This window comes from Annulohypoxylon maeteangense, assembly GCF_022496945.1.
Source record: "Annulohypoxylon maeteangense strain CBS 123835 unplaced genomic scaffold GGS22scaffold_7, whole genome shotgun sequence".
NCBI lineage: Eukaryota > Fungi > Ascomycota > Sordariomycetes > Xylariales > Hypoxylaceae > Annulohypoxylon > Annulohypoxylon maeteangense.
The window spans coordinates 167,313-179,009 of NW_025953254.1; the positions used below are offsets into that span (position 1 = coordinate 167,313).

General features: G+C 48.5%; 3 protein-coding genes across 3 annotated transcripts; 2 read left to right on the top strand and 1 right to left on the bottom strand.

Annotated features, from left to right (window-relative positions):
* Positions 1–1,252: 1,252 nt before the first annotated feature.
* Positions 1,253–8,555, top strand: GGS22DRAFT_199782 (uncharacterized protein; the record flags this gene model as incomplete). Its single annotated transcript, XM_047966340.1, has 3 exons — positions 1,253–1,615; positions 1,693–1,934; positions 1,991–8,555. The coding sequence occupies 3 exons, from the start codon at positions 1,253–1,255 to the stop codon at positions 8,553–8,555; spliced, it is 7,170 nt and encodes a 2,389-aa protein (XP_047819314.1).
* Positions 8,556–8,923: 368 nt separating this feature from the next.
* On the bottom strand, positions 8,924–10,127 carry GGS22DRAFT_161032 (ureidoglycolate hydrolase). The gene is made up of 2 exons (XM_047961023.1): positions 9,227–10,127; positions 8,924–9,064 (listed from the first exon to the last, which is right to left on the bottom strand). Exon 1 carries the CDS (start codon positions 10,033–10,035, stop codon positions 9,280–9,282), a length of 756 nt encoding a protein of 251 aa, XP_047819315.1. The 5' UTR covers positions 10,036–10,127; the 3' UTR covers positions 8,924–9,064; positions 9,227–9,279.
* Positions 10,128–10,375: 248 nt separating this feature from the next.
* Positions 10,376–11,616, top strand: GGS22DRAFT_161034 (uncharacterized protein). The gene is made up of 2 exons (XM_047961024.1): positions 10,376–10,522; positions 10,579–11,616. Exon 2 carries the CDS (start codon positions 10,667–10,669, stop codon positions 11,018–11,020), a length of 354 nt encoding a protein of 117 aa, XP_047819316.1. The 5' UTR covers positions 10,376–10,522; positions 10,579–10,666; the 3' UTR covers positions 11,021–11,616.
* Positions 11,617–11,697: the final 81 nt, after the last annotated feature.

An 11,697-nucleotide genomic window follows, 5' to 3' on the forward strand; every position in this document is an offset into this window, starting at 1 on the left:
CGTTTCGGAGTTGACATCTTGGGTGATCTTATTGAGCTTGATGTCTTTCGACGGATCAAACTTCTCACTTGCCAACTCGTAACCCGTACCCTGAGACTTGATAGGGTTTGTAGTAAGATTGAGTGATTTTCGATGCTTCCCAGACTCTGCGGGCTGATATCCCTTGTCTTCCCTCCCATAATATGTGGTGTTCCCGGCGATGTCGTATCCTTTCTCACGCCGAGTATCCAATAAGTTATTGACGAGTTGATTGGACAGGAGGGTGTTATTACTTAACCTCCTGTCTCTTGATAGCCAGGGACCAGTGAGTACGTAGTCCCCGCCCCCTAGTTGGTTGGTTCCCGGCTCTCATGATCTGTTAAACTGTAGCCTCCGCCATGTTCACCCTTTGATTGCCATAGCTGAGGTCCAGATCCTTGGCCGTCTTCCGGACCCTTCCATATTCACTAGTACCGTTCCGCGGTCCCTAGAATAACGAGCTCCTAGTAGTTCTTTCCTTGTGGCCACTGTGAACAGCAAACGAGCTGATAAGACGCGGGTCTCGCGGGTCTCGCGAAACCTCATGACTGTCACCAGGCGGGAGCACGCGGGTCCAACGAACGTCTTCCGGCCAGTGCCCTCTGCCCCCAGTCCCGCTTCTGGTCCGCTTCTCAGTTTGCTGTCGCCTGTCTGCCAGCCATTAGGCGAACTATGACATTTCTAGTATGTATTGGGGTACTTAGGGCTTGAGGTACTGTTGGTACCTTCCCTAGTACTGAAGTATTTTGCTGATCTTGCTTCAGAGAATTTTAATCACTCCCACAACCTGAATCCATAAATACCCCCTCTGAGAATTCCTTTCTCCTTCACTTCCAACTTTCATCACCCCACCGCCTAACTTTCATTTCCTTCAACCATCAACCTTTTCTTTTCCCATACCAAAGCTTTCCATCTGCATATGCAACCTCATCTTGTAAGCATCAAACCTTTGCATATGCACACACACCTAGCCATAGAATCACAAGAACACGTCAAGATTATTGAGTCCATCGATCAATAACGTGTCTTGAGATCCCTAGACTGCTTGATTTCTTTTTTCCCACCCACAATACCACCTTCACGTAAACCTTTGTGTTTTGTGGACGTGACTTTTCCCTTTCTGCATCTCGCATCACCTGAGCATATACTGCTCATTATCTCATCATACACCTTTACTATCCACCCCAATTCTCTGTACTTTGATTCAATCATATTTTGATTTGAATCTGCTATCATGCCGCCCAAGCGCGGTGCCCAGCCGCAAAAGCAGGCTTCGCGTAAGCGAGCTCGCAAAGGCTCTGCTGGCGCTGGTAACCAGACACTTGATAAGTTTTTTATTACCAATCCTCGTACTCCCGCCGAGGAGGGCGAGGCCTCAACCTCAGCTTCGAAAGAGTCAAGTGATAATCTCGAAAGGTTTTCGGGTAATGACTCGAATGATCCGCCCAAAGATGGGGGAGGAGATGAGGCATCTGCCGACCCCTCTTCGGATGGACGTGGCGGTAAAAACCAATTAGACCTCACTTTGCCACCAATCTCAGATATCGATGCCGCATTCTGGGATATGGCAAAAAAGTCAATCGAGCTCCTTGATGAGGTACGTATTTAACTAGGACGCGTCCTTACTCTCATCCCACCCAAGTATAAAACGTTGAGTTACTAATAGACGAGTAGAAGAACGGCCAGATTATGCTGCGCGTCGCGACGATGTGCTCTGGCACCGAAGCGCCTTTGTTCGCGCTTGAAATGCTTCGGGACTCCTGGGAACGATTGCAGCCCGGAAGACAGTTTCTTCAATTCCTGCATGTCTTCAGTGCCGAGATTGTCGGTTTCAAGCAAGCGTACATCATGCGAAACACCGACGCAACTGTGTTCAATGACGTACAAGATTTCGTTAATCCTACAAATGGAAAGGCGTAAGTTTCATTTTATTCCATGCTTCGCTATTCATATAACTTACCTAGGACTTTAGCCCCACGGCGATGGGATCCCTTGAAGAAATCCCTGGCGACATTGACGTCCTCATTTCGGGTTGTTCCTGTGTCGAGTTTTCAAATCTCAATACCAACAAGAAAACGGGTTACTCAGCAGAAAACCTCAAGGCCGAGCATAGCTATATCGTGAAGCTCGCAAAGGGCGATGGCTACAATGACACCGAGCATGAGCGTATCAACAAATTTTTCCTCGGTTGCCTTGAGGCGTTACCTAATATGGGATCATCCAACAAGACATTCTTCTCTATGATGAGTTACATCCGAGACCATCGACCCAAGGTGGTTATCCTCGAGAATGTGTTGGGAGCTCCATGGACTGAGACCCAGAATGTCTGGTTTCCGTTCCTTGGGTACACTGCCTTTCACGGCAAACTCGACACTAAGGATTACTATATCCCTCAGACGAGAAATCGGGGGTATCTTATCGCACTAGACAATAATGTCTTCGCAGAGGGTAAGACGTACCCTAAGAAGGAGCCGAAGAAAGAGTCGAAAAAGGAAGATGGTCGGAAGCCCCAAAAGACTGGAAAGACCAGTAAGGAGAAGGCCGAGGAGGCCAAGAATAAGGCCGAAGAGGAGGAAAAAAACAGTACTGATGCGGATAAGATCGGAACTACATGGTGGGATTACCTCACGAATGTACTGCCAAGAAGAGCATCTAGCCATGTTGAATCGTGGCTCTTCCCTCCCGCACACCCTCTGACTGAGCGAGCCCGACAAGATGACTCGGAGAAGACCTCATTAATGAGCAAGGACAGCAGTAATTGGTCACGCTCGAGGCTCATCCACGATCGAGTACGCAGAGAAGAAAACCTGGGTCCTCATAGCAATCTGACAGAATGGCTTAAGAGAAACGGACAACCGTATGATCGCATGGACCGAAGCATCATACAATACCTCCCTGACCGTGTCAAGGATTGTATGGAGATCAATTTGTTGCGGGCCCTAGTAGGGGGTTATTGGATTGACAAAATACGTTGGGTATACGATTCCCGTTTCAAGACTCGTATCTCCGACCTAAGTCAGAATATACATCGATCTGTGAATGGAAGTCCATTCGGAATAGTTGGATGCCTAACGCCGTCTGGCATACATTATATGTCGGCCCAGTGTCGAATGATATCTGGATTCGAGACGTTGTGCCTTCAAGGATTGCCTCTGCATAAAGTCGAGTTTGCTACAGAGAACCAAGACCAGCTACGCGATCTAGGCGGAAACGCGATGACTACCACGGTGGCCGGCGCTGTTTTTTTGGCTTTCATCTACGCAGTCTCCCAGCTGCCAGGGGGTCTGCAGAAGTATTTAGGCCGCCCACTCCTACTGAAGAGCAAGCCAGAACCTCGGGTAGCCAAAGACTCTGAGCTAGAGCGAGTGGTGGGGTTTAGCACGACAGACGCTGAGCCTATCACACTACAAGTCACCAAGGAACTTCTTGCTAAGTGTCGCCGATATTGCTTCTGCAATGGAGCAGCCAAGTATAGCACCGGTGACTTCGTCAAGTGTGCCCGTTGCTTTACCATCCGTTGTAGATGGTGTGCCGGAAACCCGCGGCATTGCTTCAAGCCGACGCAACGTCCGTGGGATTACTTATTGCTCAGTGAAGTGGAACAAGCAGTCATGCTATATTTCCCTGGGACTATCAGGGACATGATAAACGTAAATTGGCTGCCAACAGCACAAAGGCCTCTTAAGGAGGCAACCATCGCCGATGTTCCGGGTGCCCTCGAGAGACTTCGGGATGTTACTTTCTATTATGAAAGTGTCCGAGTCACGGAAGTCGTGACAATCTGCTACTCTGGCCAATGGGGATTTGATGTCCGAGCAAAATTATCGGAAAGCGGTATCACTTGGTACTTGTACCTGGATCCATGGAGTGAAATAGGAACCGCTCTTAAGAACGTGCTGGAGAGTTTCAACCCCGAGTTAGCTGCGAAGTATGTTCGGGCGCCACAGCCAATCGCAACGGCTAAGTTATTGGAAACTTTTTTGAGTGTGTTGCCAGCACCGCATGTCTGGATGCCGTGGAAATTTATGTCCATACGAATGAGCGTATTAGTTCTAAAAGACAAGGACACTTTGGAGATCGCGGACATACAACCAACGTGCGAAGATTTCTCCCACTCGCAGTTAGGCCTGATGCGTGCCCGTGGAAAGTATCAGCACTTCCCTGACTGCGACGGGCCAGAGAAAAGCCTCCACGCCCAAAAAAATAAGGCGATGTTTCTCTTCAAGGACGTCTCACGGACGCTTACACCAGATCTAGACGGTTTTGTCGTTTCTGAGTCTTGCCGTCAACTAGAAAGCCATGAATACCGAGAAGTCGTGATCAAATTTAACCCTGGGAACAATATGACCAAACAGGAAACTGGCACTGTTGAGGCCTATGTAGATGGATACTGGAGTGAGTCTCACTTTGAAAGTGTCCATCATTCTACTAGGAAAGAATATGAGATTTTGCAGGGGATGGAGAACCTCAAAATCCTTGGCTCTAAGCATTCTATCATCAAGGACAAGGAACCGGATCAGCAAGTTCTCGTCGAAGCTCAGATCGCTAGAGAGATAGAATGCGATACATACAGAACAATCGCCATGTATCAGGCCAAGTGTAAAGAGGCCAGTGACGGATGGGCCATTGTCACAAAGGCTGACTTGCATCATCTTCATGGATTCATCTCGCATCTCGATGTCAAACTGGCTGGAATTAAAGGTTTAGAGCTTAGTTTCGAGTTGAAAGACGTTGAGGCCTGGCTGAAGAACCTAGAGGATTGGAAGAATGGTATAGCTGGAGCAAGTCCTCGCGAGTGTCCGTATGGTCAACTGCCCCCGGTACGATGGGTCAAAGTTGGCAGCAGATATGTCGGCCACCACCTGACAGATGCGATGTCAGACTTTGAGAAGCGCTACAAGTCGCGAATTCCAATTTTTGAGCCGAGAGTGAAGGTTCTGCCCGACCTAGTCGACAATGGGAAGATGTACGTTGTTCGTGTGCAGTATTTGCTCCGGCACAAGGCCCTAGCACAAAAGGCTGCATCCTTCCTGCTTCCTACCAAGAACCTCAATGCTCAAGTAACCGCGGGTGTCCGAGTCGAGCGCAATGCTGTCTTATCCCAGAACATCCAAATCAAATCCGACAGTGATGGTCGACATAAGTTCGAACCGCTTCGAAATGCGCTGAAAAGTTTAGAAGAATTCCCATCCGCAAAAGAACCTGCTCTAGATACATTCAATGGGGAATTGAGTAGATCCCAACTCAAATCCCTTGCCTGGACTCTTGAGAGAGAGAGAGGTGATCCGAAATTCACTGAGCAGGAAATTGAAGAGGAAATTGTGTCCGAGCTGAAACTCCGATTGGTTGGATGTGCTAAACGTATCGTGATCAACCACGGTGGCGTACTTGCGGATGACGTAGGTTACGGCAAAACCATTATCATGCTAGCAGTAGCGCATTGCCAAGAGCCGTTCGACAATTTGCAATCATTCCAAGAGCGTAGGGCTGGACAGTCAGGTTGGAACTACTTGAAAGCCACTCTAGTGGTGTGCCCATCCCATTTAGTCGATCAATGGGCCCAGGAAGCTCTCAGATTTCTTCCACTGGAGCCGGCTCACGTTGTCAAAATCGAGTCGGTTTCAGATCTCCAGGATGACGCTACTTGGTCTCTTTTAACAAGGCTTCGGGAGGCAAGAATCATCCTGGTGAACAATGAAGTATTTGGTCAACGATACCACCAGAGACTTGCTCGTTTATCCGCTTCGCTTGACCCGCCGGACCTAATCCCACTTAAAGACGGAGACTCGATTTACAGTCGTGCTTTTGAAGATTGGTATGAGGATGCTGCTCCCGCGGCCCGAGCTCATGTGGCCGCTATGTTCGGTACACCCAACCCTGATTTATCGAAGATCTGGGATGACATGGACAGACGTACCAAAGCTCTCAGCGATGAATATAAACTTTATGCCTCAGACCTATCTCGCCGAAGGGCGAAGGGGCGCGGTACGAGAGAAGAAAATGCCGGAAAAGAGGGCGTGGAGATAAACGTCCAAATATCTCACCGGATCGCCACGTGGCTAGAACTAGAAAGAGAGATGAACCAAGGCAAATTCCTTCATATTCTCGAGACCTTTACGTTTGCTCGTGCGGTATACGACGAGTTCTCGTACAAAAACTTTACGGCAACGAAATTCTTCGCCAACTGTGAAGCGCATGCCAAATGGATTTTATCGGCAACCCCGACGACGAAAGACCTTGCAGCCGTACATGATATCGCGGGTCTCATCAACATTAATGTCGCACGACCGATCTACTTGCGTGCGGGGATGCCAAAAATCACCAAAGGCCCAGTTCTCGGTGATCAGACCAACGCCGAGGCTTTGCAAAATCGCAAGCTTATGTCTGATTCGTGCATTCGCGAGAGGCATGAAAAGGCGATAGAGTTCTTACAAACCTTTGCGACCTCTAATCCCCTAGACCTAGGGCTCGCTGGCGGTATCTCAGTAGAGGAAAAGGTGATCGTGTGTGAGCTGAGCCAGCAGGAATCTATCCAATACATGACCCTCGAGCACGATCTGCGCGCATGTGGTTTGGATGCGAACATGCTACCCGGGGGGAGCCGCGCTCGTTTTCAAACGCTACTTAAACCCGAAGAATGGGTTGAAAATGGAAGGGACGTCAGCATGACACTATTTCTTTCTCAATCTTCCTGTAGTTCGGATTCGCAGTCGCTCGAATCACTTCTTCAGGAGCGATGTGACCAAGTCCAACGAGCTATCATCGTTTTCAGAACCTACAACGATGCAGGAATTTGGCTGGGGTGGAGAATTCTCGATAACGAGGAAGAGTCCACGCATAGCAACGCTACAACTATTGTAAAGGATATCTCAATGATGCTTAGAGATATTTGGAACCGGGATATCGAAAACTGTGGCGGACTTGATGCATGGAGGAAACGCTTCGAAGCGCTTAACGTTGGTGTGTACGAAGAAAAGTTTCAGGAGCTTGTTGCTAAGTGCCCGAACTTCTGCAACGATGACAAAAATTTCCTCGGTTTCCTGAACAAGCTGAGACAGTCTTCGTGGAATGACTATTTTGATCTGAAAGCCAAACAGGTTAAGGATATGAAAGATGGAGAAGCCGCTGATCTCCTAAAAGACCTCTTCAAACCCCATAGTGGCATATCGGCCGAGCCTGACGAGCAACTGACGCCAAACAAGAATGAGTTGATAAGACTTATTGGCGACAACGGAAAAGGTCTAGAGAAATTTAGACAAAAGAGAACTCAGCCTGCGCGAAGACCAATTCCAGGTGAAAAGCCTTCGACCAAAAAAACTCACACCAAGGCCGTTCTCCATAACCTTCTAAGATCATTCGGTGTAATATCGACCCCGTATGTTAAGCGCAGTGAGCTGGAGAAACAACTCCACGACCATTATGCAGGAACTCTCGACGATTCAGAATACGTTGGAATGAATGATTCCCGAGCGATTACGCGCACCGAATATCCGACACTTGGTGGTGAAAAGACAATCCGAGGAGGCAAATATACGAACACTGGCAGTGAGGCTAGTGATGCTTGCGTGGGATTGCGAGCAGCGCTCGAACAGCTTGACCTCGCCATCAAGCAGAAACGGATTGTAGAGAACCTCGTTTCGAAGGACGAAAATTTGCGCTGTGATAGTTGCGGACAACTGAAGCCTAGACTTGAGCTTCACATAGTCTGTGAGTGTGGACATGTGATTTGTGCAGATCATCTAGGTTTGACGTACTGCGGTGAAGGCAGTCGTCATGATGCAAGTGGTTGCAAATCGCTCCTCGAAGACGCCACCAAGAGTCTAGCACTTATCAACAGGCCGCGACGATTCCTTGACCCTAGGTCCAGCATGCAACTAGAGTATCCGATGCCCGGCATGAGTTCCAAGTCAGAGATGATTGTGAACTACATCAAAGGGATACCCCATGATGATATGGTAATCCTATTCGTCCAGTTCGATCGCCAGAAGGAAGAGTTGATGAAGGTCTTTAAAAAAACCGGTATTCAGTTTACTACAGATCCTAAAGGACCAACCAAGAAGGTCAGAATCCTGGATCTCGACCATTCGACCTCATCAGGCACGAACCTTCAGTATGCAAACCATGTCATATTCGCATGTCCGCATTTGACAGACCTGCAGGAAACATATGACAGCAACATGAAACAAGCGAAGGGTCGATGTATTCGCTACGGCCAGGAGAAGGTAGTCCACGTGTGTCACTTTGTAACAGCCCACACCATCGAAGTTGACATTCTGGAACTTCGAAGACAATCTCACATCCTAGTGCGTCCCGGAGAGGCTATTGGTAGGCTCGAGCACGTTCCCTTGGCCAAAGATAAGAACGTCAACTTGAGAGTCGAAGGTATGGTAGAGGCCGATTCTGCAGGCGCTTTGCAGATGACCAACGGAGATGCCACGGATGGGGAACAACGAGTAAGGTCGATGCTTACGCAGAACGAGATCTGGAAGGTCATGAATGAGCAGAGCTGGCTCAGCACGGTCGGTATTGAGTATTAATCAACTAGGTGGTCAACGTAAGTCGAAACTATCTCACGCGTTAAAGAATGAATTGAAATATATGACTAACCCATTAAAATAGGTGACGCGTATTCAACTAGTGAGTAATACGTTGTCGGACGGCCGCCGAAGCGGCCGTCTTGCCTCGAGTAATCGTTAAGGCGTCCGCGATAAGTAAAACAGAAATTGAAAAAGAGAAAAGACGAACAGGAAAGAGGGTATGGAAAAGGATGAAAAAAGTCACGAAAATTATGGGTGACTAAAGTATGTTGACATCAATGGTGGCTGATGGTGGGGCTTTTCTTTACGACGCTATTCGGAGAGGTCACAGGCAGTTACGACGTACCATCTATCTCCCTAGAACTTGCCCCTGTTCTAGGTGCACTACCGTGGACGTACATTCGCTGCGACTTCCTCCTTGCCTCACCTCTCGTTTCCTAGATAGTCACAAAATTGCGAGGATTTAATCGAGTGTTTACCTATATAAACAACGCCGTGAAATACGTGATCTGGATATTCGTGCATATAACTGCAAATAAGTGAGTATTCATCAATTTTGAGGGCATCAGCTTCGGGCAAGGTTTGCTCACGCGAATGTCTTCAACTTAAGCGGTAAAAGGTAAGAGTACCTCCATATTGCTTCAGGGGGCACATACCTAGAGGTAACTTACAACGTCAAACCTTATTATTATCCAACAACACCTGCCTACATTTACTACCAAAACTACAATTTCGACGATCTCAATTTACTGGGCGGCACCTGCACCATTATCCTCGAAACATCCCCCTTCCCCTCTCCCACCCTAAGCGCAACCTCCTGACAATCCTCAACAGCCTCATCATTAGCAAACTGCACAACCACAAAATCAATCGCCGACCCAGCAGGCCCCAGCGCCACCATCGGCGCATGCCACGTCCCGGCCCCATACGTCACAGCCTGCGCGCCCGTCGCCACAAACGCGCGCAAGCCCCCTAAATCCGGCAAACCCCTCCCTGGCAGCCCCTCTCCCGTCGGCGTAGGAAAGTCTTTATCCGGGGTATCAGGGGCGCGGCTCGGTGCCACAATAACCAGGTACCTAGTCTCTACCCCGGACGCACCTAGCGGGATAAATGTCTGCGTGGTGAAAGGATGGCGTTCAAGGATCTTGACCTCGAAGAGGCCGGCACCAGACCGCTCATCTGGGACGAGCTGACGCGCGCCGCACACGAACATGGTGGTGCGCGGGGACGCGGGTTTCCGGCTAGGCGCTTGTGCGTACAGATTCCTTAGGGGAGGCGCCAGGGCGCGGTACTGGATTGCCGTGCCCTGGTTAGCGGAAACGGCGCCATAGCCGGGAGGAAGAGCTGAGGCCGGAGCTGAAGGCCGGGTCTCGGGAGCCGGGTTTGCGAGGACGGCGCCGAAGGGGGCGAAGGCGGTGGGGGTTAGAGGTTCGGCTGTGAGGGTGAGGGGGGAGGGAATTGGGAGGGTGTGGACAAGCATGATGATTCGCGCATGGAGGGGTTATGTCTTTTTAATTACTTCTAGTTTGTTTATTTTATTTCTTTAGGAAGCTTGTTGGGAGCGGTTTGGAGGAAAGGGAAAGGTTTGTGAGAAGAGACAGGGGTGAATTCAGATTGAATTAGGGGCGATAAGGGTGGGCGGGTCCTATCACCATCATAGCCAATGAAATACGCAGGATGGTAAATGTTAGTAGCCTCTTGTTGTTTTGCCTGAAACATTAGCATAGTCTATCAATTATGAGGAACCAGCTCGCTTCGGTAGGACCAATCAAATGCCTGCAGTTACCCCCTGCTACCTACTATTTCTTGCTTGCCTTCAGGCATCAGCTGCTGTGCCTCACTCACGATTTTCTTCATTTCTGATCATTCTCTCGTCGTTTGAGCTTTCTGCCGTCCGAATTGAAATGTTCTTACTTGTCGCTCGTTATTTGCTATTTTAGCGTCTGTTTCGTCGAGCATTTATCCAGGTAGGTATTCCTGACCTGTTCTATGATCAAACTTCGAGACTAACAAGGCTCATGAGCTGTCAGTGACCGTATTTACGTGACGGCGTTTTCATAGGTGGTGGTGCATGCTTTTAACATCCCATCTACTCTTGTCAGAGGATCATAATGGCGAATGACTATCTGTGTGGGCTCTTTCGCAGAAGAGCAAGACCCACCCAAAGTACAACTAGAGATGAAGGACTCAGGGGAGTTGAGTTCTCACCTCGATCGTCAATGGCGAGTTCAACAGACGCGCAAGAACCAGCGCCCGTCGCGTCCAATTCAGCACAAGCGACCCCTGCTACGACAAACCTCGACAATCCAGAGGTATCTGGTTACTATTCACCACCAGCACCTAGGCCAGCGCCTCGGCCAGAACCCTTCAGAGAAGTGAGGGGTTACTATGCTCCAGAGCCAGCCATTATTCCTATTCCTCCTCCACGTTCTAATGCTCATCCTAAGAAGACGACATACTCATAAACTTGATGGGATTTCTCTACGAATGTCGGGGTCGAAAGTTTCGCCTATCAACCATATTCCTTACCCAGTGCATAATCAAATAAGCAATGGTCACAATCTTGGAGCATTATAATAGCCTAAAGCTGATAGTGACCTATCCACTATATTTTAGTAGATAATTACTATCACTCAGGACCTTGGCCACTAAAAAACGCCACATGGTGCTTATCCGTATCTTTCAGTTTGCACACTTCTAGCCTTTTAACCCTGACCTTCGTGCCCTGTTGGTAATTTATTAAAATCACATGGGATGTTTCTGTGCTAATAGGGCTATGATTTCATGAGGCCTATGCTTAGTGTCACGATTCCTAAAAGAAAATTGGGAAATAAAGTCGCCGACACTTCAATAATGAGACGAAATTTGGCAGTTGGAGCAACCTAATGACTCATATGTTTTACGACCACCGAGGTTTAATGACGGGCAAACATCACTATTGGCTTCTCAATATACATAGCTCCTATGTTTGGTGAAGTCGCCTTGGATAAGTGAACGGATCCATCTTGTCTATAACACATACACTCTTCTTCGGGGTATGAATATTATTATTTTTTGTTAAGGCGTATCCCATATCTTCATGTGCCACTGTATATCATAGGTTGAATTGCTAGCATTTTTTTATGTTTGCCATAGTTATGCC